The sequence below is a fragment of the Nannochloropsis gaditana genome (assembly GCF_000240725.1).
Source record: "Nannochloropsis gaditana CCMP526 unplaced genomic scaffold scaffold019, whole genome shotgun sequence".
NCBI classification, from domain to species: Eukaryota; class Eustigmatophyceae; order Eustigmatales; family Monodopsidaceae; genus Microchloropsis; species Microchloropsis gaditana.
Window position 1 is genome coordinate 80,296 of NW_005803934.1, and position 21,507 is coordinate 101,802.

A 21,507-nucleotide genomic window follows, 5' to 3' on the forward strand; every position below is an offset into this window, starting at 1 on the left:
AGACGCTTCCAATCGAGCCCGGTGCAAATTGAAGAGAAATGTCCTGAAGCTCAGGAGAGCGAGATCAATCATAAAGACAATGTTGAGGGTTATCTTCCTGCACTTAACGATGGCCCTCGACATGTGACGGCCTCATCAACCATTTCAACGCTGCCACATATCACACCGGAGCTTTCACGGACATCCACAAACCTGGACGATCATAGTTTGTTATCGAATGTATCTACCGTCTACTCCAATTGCAATGATACAAACCAAGGGACAGAGGAATTCAGAAGAGATGCGCAGCTGCTGGAAGGGGAGAAGGAAGATTTTCTCTTTGCGAAGGGTTTTCTTGATCACTATTCCTATTTCCTACAGCACTCTTTGAAGATGACACGGTTAATGCTGTCGGAGCCCGCTTTCACCTCTACAGGTTTTTGTGAGAAGGAGGACGATAACTCTGGCTCTTTGCCGTGCTGGTCGTCTCTAAAAGCATTTTTCCACCGCTTTGTGGCCCTTACGAATACCATTACTATCGTTAAGATACAGTGTGAGCGGCGCCCCATCTCAAGGAATATGGAATCAACCACGCAAGTCCATGATTCTCTTCACCTCTGTGTGAAGGTTTCTTTATTTACACTGAACCTTTATCAGTGCGAATTTCTCAATATGGCGCATTCTGAACCCTCTGGATTCTCCTCCTCATGCGCGACAAAATATCTAAGCCGGGAAAAATTGAGGTCGAGGTGGTCATTGCCCACGACGGATTCATTTCTTTGGAGCATGCAAGGCTACGAAAGTGACAACAAGGTGGGCGCGCCGCACAATGTCCAGCATCAACGTTCCCATGGACATCTACAGCTCCCACAGGATGTAGCTTTAAGCATCTCACAGCTAAAATTGGAAGCTCAAGTGTACGACTATCTCGTCGGACACCTCATGCAGTCATTACTGGCAAAGGGCAGCAGGAACGAGGAGAGACAAAGCCGTCGGAACGACATTACAGGAAACTCTTTTGACAGCTGTGATCTTCACTCCTTAAAGCAACTCCTCGACAAAAATCAAGAGCCACCAAGTCACTCCCAGACGGCCATTGGCGTGCGCCACATCTCCTTCTTAAGATACGAGACTTTATTCAAGCACTGCTGGGGTCAGAAAGGGGAAGAACAAACGGTCTACGTTGAAAATGCCGAAATATGTGAGCACCTGTGTTCCTGCGAATCTCCCGGCCACCAGAGGTCGCACGTGGACATGCCCGATTCTGTCGACCTCTTGCAACACATGCAAACCTATCACGATCATTACGACCTGTGGCCTCTGCAAGAGATGGATGGGGAGGGTCGTGTTATCAACGCAGTCGTGGGCGCTGTATCACCAAACACCCTGCTACCCTTGCATCTCGTGACCAAAGGTTGTGATGAGGTTTCAGAGACCGGTAGAGAAATCGGGGACACTTTATTGTTTGTGCTAACGACATCACCAAGATTACAAAATGAGCATAATGCGTCCGCTTTGTTGGTGTATATTTTGCATCAGAAAGGCAGAGAGCAGCACCAAAGAGGTTTTTGTATGGAAATTCCTGATTATGTAGAAAGTTTGTTAGACCGCATCTTGAAAGCTGCATTCTTCAATTATGAGAAAGACCACGTATGGGCCCATATTGGCGAAAGCTTGGAAGTCAAGGAGCTCATGACTAAGCCGAAGGAGAGGAATGAGGCCGGTACTGTCATAATGAACCGGACTGGGGTGGTGGCTCCATCACCACTTGTAGCATCGTCGGCACCACTTTCCACGGACGCTGTTGAAGCCAAAGATGGAAGCGCTAATGGGCGTAGTTGGCAGGCTACTTGTGAACCATTGGTCTTTGCAACAACAGCTGCTTTTCCAAACCAGGACTTCTCCTTTCCATCATGCTACCTGAACATGCTTTATCGCTTTTCGGCAGCATCGTTGCCGTTGGAAGAACTAGACCCGCGATTGATTGCACTTCTCTCAACCCAAGAAGACCTCGGAATCCCTTGGCTTGACTTTGTTACCTACTTGGAACATGATCCGTATTGGTATCGCCATGTTGTTCGAGTGAAAGGGACTCAGGGTGAGGGAAAAGGTGTAGATCTCCTCCTTTGTTGCAATGGAGACGATTTTACACGTAGAGATGGGGGAAAAATAGCACCGCAAAGCGGAGGCCTGCCCAGCGTTCAATGCCTGTTGCATCTCTCTCTCCGTCATGAGAATCTTTTTCTAAGCGACCGTCCTGCACAAAGGCACAATGTTATGGCACGAATCATTCTTCGAGACAACACACAAGAGAGCATGACAGATATGCAAAAGCGGCATGTAGAGACTTGTGTTCGCACCATTTTAGGATGGGCATGGCTCGTTTTAGCACGGTCAGGATCAACGTAGATTGTAAAAATTGTTAATGTTTGTAGAAAAAAAGGAAAAAAAATCATAACCAAATAGAAATATGATCTCTTTAAGGCCAAGAGATTTTGTAAGACCCGCGGGCCCGTGCTCATCACCGGCTGTAGCTCCGGTTTTGGTTTGGACCTCACCTTCGGCACGAGGACATGGGCCGGACATCCTGCTGGTAGCCGCCCGCACGTCGTCGTCGCCGGCCGGGTAGAGCCCAGTCACGTCCTTGGCATTACTTTGACAGTCCTAAAAAGCTTATTCTATGTCCTTAACGAGAAATGTATATCAATTAGAGCGATTTCGTGCCTTTGACGTGGACGATGAGGTGAAACAGGAGCCCTGACCCGCTTGGAAAGCCCTTTGTCTCGGAACAAGTGGCATGGGGACCTGTCATCCGTTCTTGGAGCCCTGTCTTCTTTCCTTTCTCCCCATCCGAAAAAAAGTTACTATGTTTACGAAACAAAATGTAACTCTCACTGGACGAGTGAGGCTTCAATCAGTGATTTTTATGATAGAATGCTTCAATCATGTCGACGTTGATTTTTATGTATGCAAATGAGGCGGTATTCCTGACTACCGACGGTGATCACGTCGGGTTTCGACCACTTCTCATTTTCTCCCTTTCTTCTTTCTCCTTGAAAACCTAGCTCACCTTCCTCGCTGTCAGCCATCTACAAAATTCGGGAATATGTCAGGTAAGTCCATGGCTATTGGCCTGGCAGCTGGTTTATTGTTGAGTGCCGCGCTGCTTTATCCGAGAGTGCGGTCGAAGACAAGGACAAGCAAGACGGAACCCGATACAGACCTGTCGTATCCATCCTCCCTACCGCCTGACGAGAAGGAGGCCTTCATTGAAATCTGCGATCAGCTTACAGTAGAGTTACTGACCGAACTTAAATCTCGGTATGAGTTGCCTGCCGAGGCCTCCGAATGGGTCAAAAAGATGATCGAATACAATGTCAAGGGTGGCAAACTCAATCGTGGCCTGACCGTGGTCTCCGTTAAACGCACCATCGACGCGGCGAAGGGCAGAGTCTTGTCAACCAGAGAATTTGCTCGTGCAGCAGTACTAGGGTGGTGTATCGAGTGGTTGCAAGCCTTTTTCTTGGTGGCGGACGACGTGATGGACGATTCTGTTACGCGACGTGGCCAACCGTGCTGGTTCCGCTTGCCGCAAGTGAAACTGATCGCTGTGAACGACTCTTTCATTCTCGAGTCTAACGTATTTCAAATCTTAAAGCGACACTTCGGTCACGAGCCTTTCTACGTAACCCTTTTCGACCTTTTCCGCGAAGTGACCCTGCAGACTGAGCTGGGCCAGCTGCTCGACCTGACCTCGCAGCCCATGGATGGACAGATCGATCTCCAGCGCTTTACTCCCCAGCGCTATCAGCTCATTGTCAAGTATAAGACCGCTTTCTATACTTTTTACCTGCCTATCGCCTGCGGCCTCATTCTCTCGGGTATGGGGCATTCGGCTGCTCTAACCACGGCACGACGGGTATGCGTGCTCATGGGCGAGTACTTTCAGGTGCAGGACGACTATTTGGATTGCTACGGGGACCCAAAGCTGATCGGCAAGGTGGGCACGGACATCCAAGATAATAAATGCTCCTGGCTGGTGGTGCAGGCGCTGGCCAAGGCCACACCTGCCCAGCGTACGGTGCTGGAAGCGCACTACGGTAAGCACGAGGACTCGTCCGTAGCCGCCGTGAAGACTCTGTACCGTGAGATGGGCCTTGAGGTTCTCTTCAAACAGTACGAGGAGCAGTCTTACACGGCAATTCAGAAAGAGCTTGATGCTCTACCAGCGGACATTCCGCGCCCAGTCTTCGAGCTTTTGCTGAAGAAAATCTACAGGCGCTCCAAATGAGAGGACTCGCGATTTCTCATCACCGTGGGGGCATGTCTGCAAGTATGTGCACGCAAGCACATCACTTTCATCAACCACACATGCTTGGAATTATGCTTTATTGAAAAAACTAAAACTGCTCATAACTGAACACACACGTTTTAGATTGCGTCTGCCGATCTGCTAGAAACAATTGATTTTGATTAAGATTTATTTTTCCGTTTCAGCAGAAATGCTTTCTTGATTAAAATTTACACGTAGGAAACTGACTCTTCCAAACCCTACGGTCTCCACATCATAGCACGGTCTCAATCATCGTGCATGTAAGGAAAGAGCTCAAAGTCGTCTCGGAGCAAATGTCCCTCTGCATCGTAGTGCAGGAGGTAATGACAGAATTCACAGTATATCATCCTGTGATCATCTCCAACAGGGTCGCCCAGCGCACAGAATTTTCCAAGACGGACGTCACAAACCGCGCAACGCCTTCTCCTGTAGTGCTTTTGGAAGACAAGCGCGGGGTAGTCTTGGCAATTGCGCGAATCCTGAGGGCCCAGGAGGCGTATGTCGGAGATATTAAAATGGTGCTCGCATTCTCCCAGATGGCTATAGAGATAGCGGGTGCCGATCCGCAACGTCAGGTCCGAGAGCCGGACGCGGTCCATGTCTAGCACCTCCCAGTCCACCTCCGTGCCCAGCCCAAGCTGTTCCCGTCGGTTTTTGCCAGGCTCGTCCGTCCAGGCCATGATTGACCGCAGGTGTTCAATAACAGTCCTCCCATGGCTCTCCTCTTCATGCTCGACACCCGTCTGTTCCTCCCTTTCCCCTTTCTTGTGCCCCCTCGGCTGCATCGCCGCGTAAAACTTACCCTCTATAAAGAAAAAAGCCGGAATGCCAGCCTGGAGACTATCCCATGACCGGTCTCCCTGATCACCCTGTGCCATCATCGCGGCCAGGGAGCAGGAAAAGACCCGATGCAGATCCCCGAGCGTATTTCCCGCCCTTAGGAGATAATCCTCTTGCCGGTACAGCATCGATGCGCGGTTACCGAAAATGGTGACCGTCACCAAGGCTTCGTCGTCTTGCATCAGCTGCCCCGCCTCGGAGGCTGCATTACTGGTCATGCTGGAGTGTGCCGGGGCCTGAATCACATTGACGGCCTTGCGCAAGAAGGGCAACCGCCGAAAGTCCCGCATACCAGCCCCAAATTTTTCGTTCGCCAAACGCCATCGACCCAAGGCTAATTGCGATGACTCCATACGAGAGCGGAGTCCCGCCTCGACTCGTTTGAAATCAGGGACCTTGTCTAATATATCCAACATTGCCAGCTCGTCAGGCCCTTCCACTGACACGTGAAGGTTGCTACCTATGCTGCCGTTCACCCTCTCTCCGTAATGGTGAGCTGATGGGGTGCCGTTTTCGCCTTGGTTTCGAGACAAAGGGCTCCTTTCATTCATATTCTCCTGCACGCTCTGCGTCCGGGAGTCACGGTTTTCGTCCCTGTCTACCTCTTTGTCGTGCTCCCTCAGCCTCATCCCTGGCGGTAGGCGCACTACCCTCTGGCCTTCTAGCGACGCAAGGGACACATGAGATGCTTCCCAGTCAGCCCAATGAGCTAGCGCCGCAACCATACCATTCTCGACTTCCTCTTGTGGTGTACGCAAAGCGATGTCGTCGCAGTCAAAGTAGCCGGGAGGCCGACGCGCAGAGAGAGCGAGTGCCTCCTCGTCCGCCGGCAAGGGCCACAGCTCGAACTCGCTCGCAAACGTTCTAAGAGACCGCGGAAATAACGACATTTTAAGCCCGTGTAAGTGGCTGGGCCCAGGTAACCATGGAGAATAGCGCCTCTTGCATACAGGTCATACAATGACAGATCCACACGTTCCTGCCACCTCACGGAGGTCGATTTGCCGCCTGGTCGAGTCGCCTGTTGGGCACTTGAGCATCGAAGAGAGTGGACAAAGAGCCCTGTGAACACTGTGCCCCGTGTACGCGGTCGAAAGCAACATATCTGCCGATAAACGCTCTACTTCACAGGCGTGGGTCCCGGCAAGGATTGAGAATGTCGTCCACGTGCAGCGGCTTGAGGCCTCGCCAAGCGAGAAAAGCCTGATGTCTCAGCTCTCCGGCGACCAAGCCCCCGCAACAAACACTGATAGTGGCGCGGCCATGAGCGTGCTGCATTGCAGACGGATAATATAGAATAATACAGAACTGTCACGTGGACACTATGCAGATGTACTCCAATCTTATATCCGAGCTAGAATCGAGCTCTTTGCATCGCTTGCTACTTTTCCCGTGCATGCACGACGACTCGTTGACGCACCAATCATTTGATCTTACATTTGAAACTCACAAACCTGGATGCTCCACTCTCTCTGATACAGCGACCGCTGTCCGTCCTCCAAGCCCGAGACCATGAGCGGTGGAATCGCTCGCGGACGGTTGCAAGAGGAGCGGAAGGCCTGGCGCAAAGACCATCCCCACGGCTTCGTGGCCCGACCAGTCTTGGACGCGGACGGCTCCATGAATCTGATGAGCTGGGACTGCTCGATACCAGGAAAGGTAAACGTGCAGACGGTCCGATGAGGGGAGAGAGGGGACGGGGAGGTAGTCGTTGCCTGCCCGGGTGAAGCAGTGACCCTGGTCCGTCTCGTCGGCTCCTGACCTGAACAAACCCTCTCTCTGCATTGACGCACAGGAAGGAACGGACTGGGAGGGGGGTGTTTTCAAGGTGACGATGGAGTTCTCGGAGGACTACCCCTCCAAGCCTCCCAAGTGCAAATTCGTCCCGGCGCTCTTCCACCCCAACGTCTATCCCTCGGGCACGGTCTGTCTCTCCATATTAAACGAGGACGAGGACTGGAGGCCCGCCATCACAGTCAAGCAGATGCTTCTGGGCATCCAAGACCTATTGGACAGTCCCAACCCGGAGAGTCCCGCGCAGGCGCAAGCCTACCAGCTCTTCGTCACTAACCGGGAGGAATACCGTCGGCGGGTGCGCATCGAGGCGAAACGCAACACGCCGGCCTCATAGGAGTTTGGGAGGCTCTGTCGTGGTTGTACATGTGGTCGCACGAGCGGCAGAGGGCCAGCAGGGAGAGGGTGGGAGAGAGGAAGGGAGGAGGGAGGGGGCCCCCGGTGTGCATGCCCTGGACCTACGTGGAGGTGGCTGGCCCTGAATGTGATGTAAGATGAGATGCGAGGGAACCGACGTATCGCCACAGGTAAAAAATATAACTTGAAGCAGTAGAAAGCGCCAAAAACTTTGTCTCGTCCGTAATTTTTAGTCTCGATTTTCACGTTTCGGAGAGATTTGCCGGGAGCCTCGGTTCCTTACACCATTGGCCGCCTTTTCATCTGCGCTGTTCTCGGGAATGTCCTCTGGCGTCTTCGCATCCACCCCGCCCTGTGGTTTGCCGCGAAGGACGTTGAATGAGAACACGCATTGCTCATAGACGAGGAAGGTGATGACGGCGGAGGGCGCGGTCTTGAGGACGTTCGGCAGACAGCCCTTGAAGAAGCCGAGTAAGCCTTCAAAGCGCCAGATCTTGAGCACGCAGTCCCACGTGCTCGTGTAGCGCCAACGGGAGGCGCCCGTGTCCCTCTGCTGCAGCCGGGCCTTAACCACCTGAGGGGGGTAGGTGACCAGACCGGCCAGGATTTTGGCCATGCCGCCCAGTACGGAAAAGCTGAAGACGGGCGCTTGATAGGGCTCGACGACCTTCTTCAGCCATTCGTAGGTGACAAACTGAATGGCACCGTGCGAGGTGAGGAGAAGGGCGGGAAGGATTCCTGGTCGAGGGTAGTGGAGAAAAGGGTGAGGCTTCTTCAGCAAGGGATCAAGAGGGGCCACAATGATAATCGAGAGAGAGCCCTCACAGGCTTCTCATCGGTAAGCTCGAGAAATATGGACGGAGAGTCACGTATCTGTCCTAACTTTCACTGCCAAGCTCGTAAATACCTTTGTACAGCCCCAGCACTCCTTCCTCCCTGACAATGGTCCGCAGTGCCTGCGTCACACCCGTGTAGGCAATTTGCTTGCCTAAATGGGAGGCAGTTGAGGCAACAATAGGGTCTGTCACTGCTTTGGTCATACTTTCCAGCGCCGATGCTCGACCCGGTTGCAACTGCATGCGTGTCTTGATGAGCCACAGAGGGTTGGTGAGGAAGACCATAATTATGCCGGCCTCAAAAGCGGACAGCAGGTGGTGCACCGATGTGATTTGCCGGTGCTGACGCAAATATCGGTTTTTAGCGTGCTCGTAGAAGTAGAAGTATCCGCCCCATGACAAGCCGTTAGCCAGGAGCGCCGGCGTCAATCCTTTGTACAGACCCCTGTAACCTTCCTGCTGGACAATACTTTGCATGCCTTTGTACATGGACGGAAAGGGACGTCCTGCTCGATCGTATACCTGAAGATGGACTTTGATGAGATCTAAAGGTAGCAACAGGGCAGAAGAGACTGCTCCCGCCACTAAACCGGCAACCAAATGGTCCTCTACTTGGGCGGGGGCTTTGGCGTTCATGCTGCGGAGAAATTTGGCTCGCGCGCTGAGAATGGCCGGGCCGCTTGAGGAAGTGTACTTCACTTTTAAAAATTGAGACGCTAGCCTGACGGATTTTTCCTGCTTCCAATATTGTGTGCTTGCGTGGCTTGGAGGGAACGTTGATAAGGAAGGAACCTCCTGGCTGTGGGACGCATGGTCCAATATGGAAGAGATCATTCGCGAAAGTGGTTGAGGCGGAATCAGTCGATACAGGGACCAAGAAAAAATGTAAGAGGTGAATTGATTATGTTATATTAATTCACACACTACACCGTATTGGCGGGCCCGACAATTGGGCAACAGTCCTCAGCGCCCCCCATCGCTTGGGCCTGGCGAAGCTAGCGACAGGCGGCTTCCACGCTTGAACATGCCAGCGACATGCAGCAAGCACGCAAATTCTATCTCGAAAACCAAGCATACCCCTGAATATACACTACATAGTTCTGTGAAAGCCCTAATTCCATTTGAAGAATGCGGGCCAATATGGTTATCGATCGTTGAACAAGCCTTCCTGTCTTTGCCCTTTCAACTCTGTCACCAAACCCATCATGATCTCCGACGAGGTGGAGCCCCGGCAGCAGCTTCTCCCTCCCTCCTCTTCAGCGCCTTCGGCTGAACATTTTTTGTCCCCATCCTTCCGGTCACTGGAGCGCTTAAGGGCGGCATTGGACCAATTAGGTGAAGAGCTTCAACGAAGGGCTCCTTCTCGGAAGGCCGCATCGGCTCTGGCGCTCGGCGTGCTTACGGCTTTATACTTGCGTTATAGCAAAGACGAGGTTCACGTTTACGCACAACGCAATGAAATGACGGAGATCATTATGGTGTTTTTGAGTTTGGACGCCAAGTCAGCCTTTAAGAGCACTTGGGCAACCCACAACGGTCATTTTTCCACCCTCCAGGGGTATCTACGCCCTCAGCCCCCATGCCTGCCATGCACGCGTGAGCTAATTTACGCAGACGATGGTGGACATTTTGCTCTCGAATGGTTAAATGAGCGCGTGTCGGACTCGTTGGAAGCGAGTGCGAGAAGCCCTGAGAATATGCTTGCTCTGGCGGAGGATTTGCGAACCAGGCCCATAGTTTGCATCCTCCACGGCGTCAACGACAGCGGCCAACACCCCTACATGCGGCATCTGGCCCATGTTGTATGTACTCGAAAGGGCTGGCGTGCAGTGTGCATGACCTACCGGGGATGCGGCTCCCTGTCCTTGACATCGGCGCAAGCCTACGACGCCGCCAACACAGGAGACGTGGCCTTGGCCGTTGAGACGATCTGTGCACGCTTCCCCGCCGCCCCGTTGTTCCTGGTGGGGTTCTCCTTGGGGGCGAACATTATGGTTAAGTATCTGGGAGAGCAAGGGGCCCGGGTGCGGCAGAGAGTGTTGGGCGCGGTCGCCATTTCCAATCCGTGGGCCTTCCATCCCCACCTCGAGTCTCTGCACTACACGAGCAAGCCCCGCAGCCTCCGCCGGATTCCAGCGTGGATCTACTCCTTTTTGGTCGCGTATGAGTACAAGAAGTATGTGCGACGTCATAGAGCGCAGCTGGCGGATCGTCTGAAAGCGCTGCAGCGGCCACTGGAAAGTATGCACACCTTGCGCGACCTCGATGAGAACATCACAGTCCCCTTGAACGGGTGGAAGGACCTGGAGCATTACATGACCAGCGCTAGCAGCTCGGAATGGCTGAGGCATGTGCAAGTCCCGCTGTTGGGCGTCAACGCTTTGGACGATCCACTGGTGAGCCGCGAGGCCCTGACCCACACCATCGAGCGGGCGAGCAGGAATCCGAATGTCATCCTCGTCACCACCACCCGCGGCGGGCACATCGGCTGGGGGGGACAGGCAAAAACTGCTAGCTGGGCCGAAAATTTGTGCGTGGACTTCTTGCAGGCATGCGCACGGATGCAGGACACGATGGGGGATTCACGAGGACATGTGCTGAAAAAGGGGCCGGAGGGTGAAGAAATGAAGAGAGAGGGCAACAAAACCTTGTTATCGCGCTTATAGGCGAGGGTACGGCGCGGAAAAGAAATTTGTGCAGTAAAGACATCTTTTGAATCGATAGCAGTCAGAAGTGTAATAGAAATAATCCTTTGTTTCTGAATGATCGCTTGTTCATGCGGGAAAAGGGAGATTGAGAAAGTTGAACGGGGCGTGATCAATCACATATCATTCAGAGGGGGATTCTGGAGGACTATGGTTTCTTAAAAGTATTGACATTTATTCTTTTCAAAGGTCCAATATTTGACGGGCAGAGTTCGTCGTAGCGCAAAGACAGACAAGTCTTCGCAATTCTCACGCGAAAGTCCATGCCAGAAATTGACCATTTCAATAGTGAGGGCCGGACACAGAGAAATTCCTCTGCAAAATGCATATTCATCGAGCTAAACCACAGACACACGGATCTACAAGATGTTGCTTGCCATTGGAGTGGCAATCTGGCAGCTCACGATTTCCCTATTTCACTTCTTCCTCGTCCCCTCTCTGCATACCCTGTGCACAGAAACGTGGTTTGGGCATTTTTCCTCATCGGCGCTTGCGAGTCGTGCTGCCGAACCCTCCACCGTTCCCGCGCTCGGTTTTCTGAGCAGCCGGCCGTGGGCGGCGATACGTGGCTCCCACGGCCTTGCAGTGCTTGCCGCACAAAAGCAGACCCATGCTGTTAATCCCTTGGTGGAACAAAGAGCACCCCTCCCACCGACATCGCCCTCCTCCATGCTGCCCACACAGGTAGTCAGGCCACCGCTGGTTCCCGTCGCAGTTCTTGACCCGACATATTTTGCGCCCATTGTACGGGAGGTGGTCTCCGTACCGCCCGAAGTTCATGGCCGCAGGACGGTGCTTGCTGCCGTCGTCGTCGCTTCCTGCACTGGAGACGCTGTTGGTGCTGGGCAGCGCACCCGAGCCGGCTCCGGTCAGCTTCTCCGTGCCTCTTCTCCCCGAGGCCGAGGTCGAAGATGCGTTCGACTCGGGCAAGGTGCCCAAGTAGTGCCAAGGCCCGTCATTGCGCGGAGTGGGTATGTATCCATCTTCCTCCAACGTGCTGACCAGGCCTTGGGAGGCCGTTGCTTCTATGGGGACAGACGTCGAGAGAGAGCGTCGAGGGGGCTGTCCGAATAGACTCGGCTCTGACCTCGCAGCCCCCATCTCGTCCACAGCATCTCCCCCATTCCTTCCCGAATGGAAGGGGAGCTGTCCCGTCACGCTCCCAAAAGGGTAGGAGACAGGGTCCATCGGCACTCGCGCGGCCGAGTCCGGGAGGGAGGAGACCGAGCTGGGCACGGGAGGGACACCTGCCCAGGACAGCGTGGCCGGTTGGAGCATAGGAAAGGGCCTGTCGCCCGCACTTGGAGAAGAGCTGACCGAGGTAGTGGCCGTGGCTGCTGTGGAAGACTCGCTTCCAATGTACGAGCTAGCCTCTCCTTGTTGGGTCGCGGTGCCGGGCAAGGCCGCGCCCTTGTCGAGCTGCGAGGTAGACAAGCACGGAGGATTACTCTCACCGGGTGTGACAGTGTGCAAAACCGTGGCTGCGACCACCCCCGCGTCGCTCCATTCGTGATTGGCACCAGTACCATTCGTAGCCATTATCGCCTCCGACGCGGCAACAGCAGTGGGGGGACCCTGGCCCTTGCCTCCCGCGTGGGAGTGCGTGATGCTTTGCATCACTTCATGTGCTTGTGGACCACCTACTGCATCCATCGACGTCCCTTCTTTCGGTGCTGACGTGCTTTTCGAGTCGCACCGGAAAGGGGCCTGCTGACTTAGCTGGATTTGCTGCTGTTTTTTGACTTGATCAAGTGCTTCAACACATGCGTCGATGCCCACTGCCTCAACGATGAAATTGAAGGTCTCCAGTAATTGAAAACTATCTGCCTCATCCGCCCGACGATTGAATTCGTCCATGAAGCCAACCATGCTTTTCACGTCCTCGCTCCGCCAGACCGGACCGCGTGGGAGGAGCATGAAAAGGCCATTTTGCGAAGACATAGTTGGATAAAATTACAACCAATGCAGCCCGCGCTGGTTCACCGGCCACCTATCAGACCTTCGTCCTCTATAGTTCCTTTGTGGTATGCAACTCTGTCGATGTGAGCCATCACAAAAATAAAGAGCGGTCATGGTGTCTATCATAGTTTCAACAAGAAGCGAGAGACGCGAGTCGAAAAATATTATCATAGTGTCCACTTAAGCGCGACCTCTCTGCAACGTAGCACGAGAAATCATCTTTTTTACCCTACATGTCGGTCGCACCCTTACATATAGCGCCAACATGTACTTCACTTCGACAAGGAGAAGAGTAACATACTTATGTCCCACATCGGGCACCGATCAAAACCAAACAATTCACGTTTTAGTCCCAGGCACACAAGTACAAAGAACAAGAGCCTCTTTTTTGAAGCTAATCAAATACACTGTAGATGTTTTTGGTTCATCGCTTGCGAGGGGGCCGCAAACAGAGACCTCCACGGTCCATGCGCGTGTGGTCTCGTTTATGAGGGTTATGGCATTTTTCAAAGGTCGGTCGGAAAATTTTTTAAAGCCATTTGGAGCGAGGCCGGCCGAAAAACCATCTTCGAGTGACTGCGCATCGAACCCTGCTTTTCTCTACCTTCAGTCTCCGCATGGGTTTCATATAGTGGCTTTGACTTAATCGACATTGTATTGTTCCGGCCGTCGGGATGGTCCTGCTACGTAGTCCACTAGGTAATACCAGAAAATGCAGAACCATCTGGGTGATTAAGTCATTGAAAAAATAGTCAAAAACGGCTATAATAAACGATAACGAGCACCAGATACTTTATATCACGCAACGAAAGACAATTACTTTCGCAGGGAAGTGATTACATTCCTTTGGTTCCATTTTTGCGAGGCCACAGTCATTCTGCTTCCGCCCCATTCATTCGATGCATGCGCTGATGAAAAGCCTCAAACAGAACCACACGGGGAATGTACGAGGCCGGGGGACGTCAAAAAGAGAGACGCGGTTGTTAAAAATTGCTTCGCTTTCCTTCGAAGCGTTCAATCTACGCAACAGACCCATGAAAAAAAACAAGCGCTCTCTTCTTATCTTTGTTCTTTATTTCGCGGGAAAAGACTCCCATTTAGCACTACGTCTCTGGAGTGAAAGCATGCCCTTGCGCAATTTCAACAGTCAAAGGCCCATAACTTTTGTCACTCCACATTTTGAAGCTGACTCCGAGCAGCTGTTCTGTGATACGGATGGCGGTCGCAACATGATTCGAAGACAAGAATGATCGTGGCGGCCCAAGCACACGGGAGGTACCCTGCGCCAAAGCCATGTACATCACCAACTGATCAAGTGTGTGTTCATCTACGCAAGCTCCCGCCGCTTGACACTTGCGAAGGGTGCTGGCGAGTTCAGAGCAGACGCGTCGCTGCTCACCCTCCTTCTCAAAATGTCTGTGGCCGTTATGATCTCCTGACCCATCAGGCTTCCCGTTGGTGTGGTTTTCGAATTGCCGCAAATCTTCCAGCAACATGTCTGCGCCCAGACGGCATCCGCTGGTCGATTCTAGGACCAAGAGGAGGTGGAAGACCTCACGCTTGAGCCTTCCGCGGGCCCGTTTTCTCGATGCGAACCCTTGACGTCGCCCGCCGCCTCCTCCCCCTTCTTGCTCCCGCCCGGAGAAGGGCTCCTGTCTCCACACGTTGTCTCGGTACTCAATGGCTATCTGGCCGCCGAAAACCTCCTCCAACACATTACCCAGCACATCCCCGAGCCCCTCCACCAGGTGCTTATCTGCGCCGCTCCCAGCCGTTACAATGCCAGTTGCAAACGCTAGTACACGCTGGGGACGACCAGGGTCCGTGAGGTTCAATGGGCGGAGAGGAGAGAGAGGATGAGATACATGGACCTGGACTTGTCCCCCTCCCTGGGGAAAGAAGCCTCGACTCAGGACCTCCGTCTCGACAACCAGGCCCATTCGAGCGAGCACCGGGGCGGTGACATGCACAAAGTAGTCGATGGAGGGCGAGTGGGAGACCGTGGTTCCACCTTTGAGAGTGAGTGTGACTCCTTCGGCGCCGGGGCGGGGACCGGGGCGTGCGGACTGGGCGGGGGCTTGGAAGGCGAGCAGGGGTAGCGCAGCTTGCAGCAACAGCGTTACGCTGCCGGCGGTGCCAGGGTCCGCCTTAAAATGACGCTGGGGCGACGGAGACGCATCGAGGGAGGGAGAAAGAGGAGGGTGGACACAGACCTCCATGCTGCCCAGGTTGGCACCCTCCACGCTGCTCCTACCGATCTCGGCGACCAGCCTGACACCGGCCAAATGCTGAGGCTGCAGGCCCGGCTTGCTTCTACCAGATCGAATGGAGCTGATGCGAAGGCGCTTTCGTAGTAAGATGCTTAGGGCCAGGGAAGTGCGCAGGACTTGCCCCCCTCCTCTAGCAAGCTCCCGTCTACCTCCACCTCTGCTGGGTTTATGCGGGCAGGAGGTGTTGCGTTCTTTGTGTCAGCACTCAGGCGAAAGAAACCCTGATCGGCGACGGTAGCGCCTGCATGGCGTGGGAGTGTACCGGGCTCTACTCTAGTCACGCTGCCGCCGGCCAAGCGGACGATATAGCGCACACTGAAGGGGTCCGTAGGCCCGTTTCTCGCCAGCAGGTACAGCTGACGCACTGGGAAGGCCTCTGCAACCCAGTCGACCGAGTCGATGAAATCTTTCGCGCCCTTTCTATCCTGGAACTGGCCTATGGACAGGTGCGGTGTAAATCTCCCTCCGAAAGAGGCGGTCAGGTCGGCGCAGTGAGGTATCGCAGCTTGGCAAGCAGCCTGTAGCTGTATAATTCTCGGATGCGGTGCTGGGCTGGCAAGTTCTTCTTCGTGTCGAAGCTCTGCATCGCTCAACCGCGCTTCTTGCGGGGCCAGCCACGCTGTGCAGGAGGATCTCCCGTGTTCGAAGTAGCCCATCCGGGCCATTGTACAATCGTCGATGACCGCGAAGGAGGACAATGCTTTTTGGAGGACGCGAGCAGCAACATCAAATTCATACTCTGGCACGAATGGATAGATGATGTTGACGTGAGGTGGCCACCGCCTATAATGCTTGTCGTGAGAGCGTCGAATAGACTGGATGGCCGTAAAGAGCGACGAGTCCATGTCAGGCATTAAAGCCAGGGCAGACTGATGGACTTTCCGGCCAGAAAAAAAATCGGAAAGATTTCCATCAGCTGTAGACATTGCAGACATTGTCCCCCTGCTGGTGGTGCTGGCAAGACGACAATTGGGGAGTCGAGCCTGGAGAGCAATGCCCTCTTGGCGGACAGGGGATAGGGTAATGAGGCCCGCCCCGGACAGCGGCGCTTTCAAATGGCCCAGCGATACCAGCATGCGGAGGTGCACAACCAGTAGGCTCCCCTGTTGAGATCCATACTGTGGCATTAGTTGCAAATCAAAGGGTCACGACCAATGAGTGCGTATGTTTAACCTCCTGCCCCAGCCCATCCTCCAGGTTTTAGCAGAAAGGGTGGAAATCCTCATTCAAAGTACGATTTTTGTTTCTTTTTGGCTACCTTTCCCACTCCTTCATAAAATATCACCAATATTTTCGGTTTAAGTTCTACTTTCATCCCCTAGTGCAGCAAAAGGGACTTTCCCTCCTTTGCCGATCCAATTTTTATTTGCCTTATTTGCTTCCCATGCCCTCCAAGATCAGACACCCTCATGGAAATGGTCGTACATACGCCCTGCTGCGAATCCTCCTCCTGACAGTGTGGGTTGGGACAGCTTGTCGTCGAGCACCTGAGTCCCAAGCTCCTTCTCCCGCAACTTCCGCCGCTTCTGCTCCTCTGTCTCTGTCCGCAGCCACCTCTCGGCGATGCGCAGCAGAGGCCCAGGGTCGCCGGCCCTGCGGAGCTCTTGGTAGTGCTCGAGATCTTCCAGCTTCCCCTGCCACCCGGTACGACCCTGATTGGTCATGAAGTGCAGATGCGAAGGCCAGTCGTCGAGGCCGTCGAAGATGTGGGTAGCGTATATCACCGTGGCGCCCCTCACCTCCGTCTCCCGCCGTAGCCAGCGCAGCAAGTCTTGGCGCACCACAACATCCAGAGACACGGTTACTTCGTCAAGAAGAAGGATTTCGAAGGGGCGGACCAGGCCTAAGAAGAGCTGCACGCGTCGGCGCTGTCCGTCCGAGACCCTGTTCATGCGCCACTCCGGGTCGATTCCCAGAAGCTCCAGGAGCTCATCCCGTCTCTCTGGGTGCTGGCTCTGCAGCTTACTCATCATGCCGGTGACGGGGATGTCTGCCTGCAGCGGGACCCCGTAGCCCGCGAAGGCGACCGTGCGCATTCCCCAGTCCGTGTCCATGTACGCCCGGATCAGGTTCAGCTTGGTGTCTCGGAAAGCGTGCATCCCCATCACGGTCACCGCGTCGTCAGGCTTAGTCAAGTGCCGTCCTCCTAGGATACGGAGTAGTGTGCTTTTCCCCGCTCCGTTCGCGCCGATAAGAAGGCATCTTGGAAATAGAACGGATTGGGGGGGACAAGCGAAGGGAGATTAGGGAGAGGGGAGCGATTCAAGTGGCAGCGTCACGGAAAAGACCTCATATAAGCATTATGCAAGCTTCATGTTGATAATGAATGTTCAGATGGCTTGCGCAGGGCAAGTCAAATAAATTTACACAAGATGTATTGGATCGATGGCACCCGCGGTCGAGGTGGCACGAAGCCACCATGTCTCTTTCCGAAGGAAAAGTTGGGCTTTGACAGCTAGATACCATGAATGTCGAGAAGATGTCTGATTCAGGTTACAGTAGAAGCATCGCATTAATGCTAAAACAGCATTGCTCAGAAACATGTCTAGGTCGCGATGAGTGATGAGAGAGTGACGTACATGCTACCACAATTCACCAAACACATCAGGCGTGTACGATGGAGGAGTAACGTACCGGCTACCTCTTTTAAGCCGCATATTGATGCCCTTTAAAACCTATCGGGGTTGGGGGTAAACGTAGACGTGACGAACGTCAGTCGAAAGAGCGTGTTCGGGCAGACGAACCACCACGCACGTGCGTCCCCATGCCTCAAGCCCTCCTTCTTTAAAGCTTACTGGACGGTCCCCGTAGGAAAAATTTAGCTCTCGGATGAGGACAGCGTCGTTAGGCAAAAAAGGACCAGTCACATCCTCCTCTGGCTTAAGCGGAGTCTTGGTAAGGTCGGTCATGTCTTAGTTTCAAATGCGTTGATATATTGGGTTTGGGGGAGAGGTTGCGACGCATTGTTAGGTAATGGACAGCTTCACCAGCGCCGATAGTTATCTTATCAGGCAGCCGCTGTGGTAGATGCACTCTAGAGCAAGAGGAGACTATAATGAAGTAATCATTGCATACGCATTAAGGGACATTTCACGACTGCATACCCCCGGGATCGCCTGACGCACCACTCGCCAGCTCGGCTGTTCGTTCCCTGCTACGGTAGCACACGTGCTCCCCATGGCAGTTGCTGCCATGCGAAATGCGGGCTCACTTCATTTCACCGGCGCGACACCCTTCACGAAAGGTACAGCGACGGTCCCCCGTCATTACAGCACCAAGCGGCGAGTGTGAACAGGGCTAGCCACAGTCCTCGGGGTCGTCGTCCTCACTTAGCACGCGTCTTGTCTACTAGCCGCCCGCGACTCCTCTATCCATTCCTTCAGCAGTGCACACCTTTTGCAGTCTCCTGCTTTCCCCAGAAAGCATGTCACATGATTTGTTGATAAAGGTAAGGGCCAAGGAAAGAAGGCGGGGAGCGCCACGCTCCCGACGAGAGAGGCTCCGAGGACACTGCCCGCGGACCTGCTGACAGGACGTCATTAGAACAACTCCCTAATTCCACGAGCTTTGCATGGTCATCACGTTGCGTGGCCCAGTCGGATCTGTCTCCAGTGCCTTGACTCGCACATTCCTCACGTGCCTGTATTACCCCACCTTCTAGTTGATTGTAATTGGCAATACCAGTGTGGGTAAAAGCTGCCTGCTTCTCCAGTTCACGGACAAACGCTTCTTGCCGCTGCACAACAGTACGATTGGCGTGGAGTTCGGGAGCAAGCTGGTGACTGTGCAAGACCAGGTGCGGGTCAAGCTGCAGATATGGGACACGGCGGGGCAGGAGACCTTCAGGAGCATCACTCGAAGCTACTACCGCGGGGCTATCGGCGCCTTGCTGGTCTACGACATCACACGACGGGAGAGGTGAGCTAAGGTTGCTGGAATGTACCGATTCTCTTTTCAATCGTTGTCAAACCCGCCGCGTCCTCCTCTTCGCTTCCTGTGTTTTCTGTAGCATCCGTGCCTCATCCTCATCCGCTGGCTACCACCCATACCCACCAAAATAATCCACTCGCCCCATCCCTTCCGCCCCATGCAGCTTTACGCACGCAGAGCGATGGCTGTCAGAGCTGCGCGAGAACGCCAGTGGCTGCGGAGAGAAGATGGTGATCATGCTCGTCGGCAACAAGTGCGACCGCGAGGGCCGGCGCGCCGTCTCCCGAGAGGAGGGGGAGGCGTTCGCGCGCGAGCACGGCCTCCTCTTCACGGAGACCTCGGCCAAGACCCGCGTGAACGTGGACGAAGCCTTCGTCAGGGTGGCTGAGGCAGTGTACGAGAAGATCGAAACGGGGGTGATCGACCCCGCGGACGAGAGTGTGGGTATCCGCTTCGTGCACAGGGCGGGGCGCGGGGGAGGGCGGGTGGCGGTGGGGGCGCGTGGTGAAGGGGAAGGGGCGGAGAAGGCCGGAAGCTGCGCCTGCTGAGCGCGGATGGGTTGGGGTTTGATGAGGAGGGAAGAGGTGGCACGGGACCGGGCCTGTACAGGGTAAGGGAGAGGAAGGAGGCAGGGGCTGGGGGGGTGAGGATGGTCAGCGGCTGGTCTGGGCCAGCCCGTGGGAGTGAGGAGAGGGGCGACGCGAGGAAGGGGGAAAAGCTTTGTACATGCAGAAGGAAAAATGAAAGCAACCACGCAGCGAAACGAGAGGCCGGCAGTGTGATCTGCCGAAGACCATGCATAGATACCGCGCCCTTATGCACATTTACTTTGCAACGTCCTACACGCCTCCCTCCCCACTATCCCCCTTGCCCCCGCCCGCTCACGTGCCCGGGCCCGCCACCTCCAGGGGTCCCGCCCCTTCACCTCCACCCGCACCACGTGCTTCCCCGGGAGCATCACCAGCCCCAGGTGCCGCACCTGCACGCTCTCCATCCCGGCCCCCACCCCCGCCCGCGCTCCAATGCCCCGCCGCTCCGAGGCCTCTCGCAGGATCACGTTCAGGTGCTCGTCCATGCACTGGTACCGGCCCGTCACCGCCCGCCCGTCCGAGAGCGTCACCCGCAGCGCGCTACCCAGCAGTCCCCTCAGCTTCGCCTTGGCACGGAGGGAGTCGACTCCCGATCCCCCAGCCTTCGCCTCCGGGCTGTCGGCCATGCGCCTCCGGGACTCTCTCAGAGACCCACTGCGTCGCCTGCGGGAAGGGAAGGAGGCACGAATGAGGCAACCCTGCTCTTTGACTCAACGGCTGGGTCGCACACGGCGATGTCGCCTCCTGCGCAACAAAGCAGGGCTTGACGGCACCTCGGGCCAGCCTCCACCCTGTGGCGTGTCACCACAACGTTTGGGTGGAAGTTGAGTACGTTCACCAGACATCCGCTAGTCTCAGATTTGCAACGTTCAGTCCGAATGCCCGGGGCATCCACACAGAGCAGGCTTTCAACCGCCGCTGATGGGCGGTATTAGGGCGACTTCGTCCCCGTCTTGCAGGGACAATGTGCCCTCCGCCTCTACACCCACATACTGCATATTTAGGGCCAATGTGACATCAGCGATGATTGAGTCCAAATCAGGAAAAGCACTGGCCAGATAGGTCCGCACGTCTCTCAAGTACAGCACGCCACTGGAATCTGCACGAGGCTGGATCTCAACATCCACCTGCTGCACACCGCCCACTAATTCACGGGCTGCTGCAAAAAAGAGAATTTTAATTGACGGCATTATTTGCGTATTTATGACTTAGGGTAGGTCCGTATGGCGCACTCAAATTGTTTATTTAGCCGTAGGGAGAGGTGTAGCGGTCAAGGTTGCGGTGTAAGGATGATAAAACTCCTGTTTGCTTGCACCCCGCACAAAGCAATCACAGATAAGCAGAGACCGGTCTCCTGTGCGTTACCACTGTCTTTGAAGGGACACAGTTGATGCAAATCTGGATGAGCTAAAGACCATGACCAAGGCTTCAGTCGGAAAACTTTCACGTGAAGGAGTCTCATAAGCGCAGCTCTTATTCGAGGGCTTGCGCTGACGATATGCCCGTGCAAAGGGCTACACAAGAATAATGACATCAAGTGAGGGGAGGTTTTAAGGGGTGTGCACGTCTTCGTGAGTGTGAAATTTCAGGACACTAGCAACACTTTCCAGCAGTGTGATATGACGGAGTATCCAATTCCACGAAAAGGCGGCGAAGTGCTCGATCCGGTTGCAATACAGGGTGGGCAAAAGCCTGACGATCTGCACTAGATCTCTCGCACGCATGGCGACGCTTGACAAATGTTAACAGACCGGACATGAATATCGTCTTGTTGACACTTCGCCTTGTAAAAGTGAGCAGTTTCCTGACCCTTCATGTTGCCGTGACGTGGTACTCGCTCCCTCGTTCTAAATCTTGCTCGACTCTTACCTGCCTGTTTCGGCACTCCTGCTCTCCTGTTTCTTCATCATATCC

The 21,507-nt window shown here is 54.4% G+C and overlaps 2 protein-coding genes across 2 annotated transcripts; one reads left to right on the forward strand and one right to left on the reverse strand.

Annotated features, from left to right (window-relative positions):
- Window positions 1-14,563: 14,563 nt before the first annotated feature.
- Window positions 14,564-15,121, reverse strand: NGA_2047300 (rna 3 -terminal phosphate cyclase; the record flags this gene model as incomplete). Its single annotated transcript, XM_005856209.1, has 1 exon — window positions 14,564-15,121. A coding segment is annotated over exon 1 (540 nt), but the record flags the coding sequence as incomplete, so codon positions are not given.
- A 4,795-nt stretch (window positions 15,122-19,916) lies between these two features.
- NGA_2079200 (uncharacterized protein) lies at window positions 19,917-20,673 on the forward strand (the record flags this gene model as incomplete). The annotated part of the gene is made up of 1 exon (XM_005856212.1): window positions 19,917-20,673. A coding segment is annotated over one exon (505 nt), but the record flags the coding sequence as incomplete, so codon positions are not given.
- Window positions 20,674-21,507: the final 834 nt, after the last annotated feature.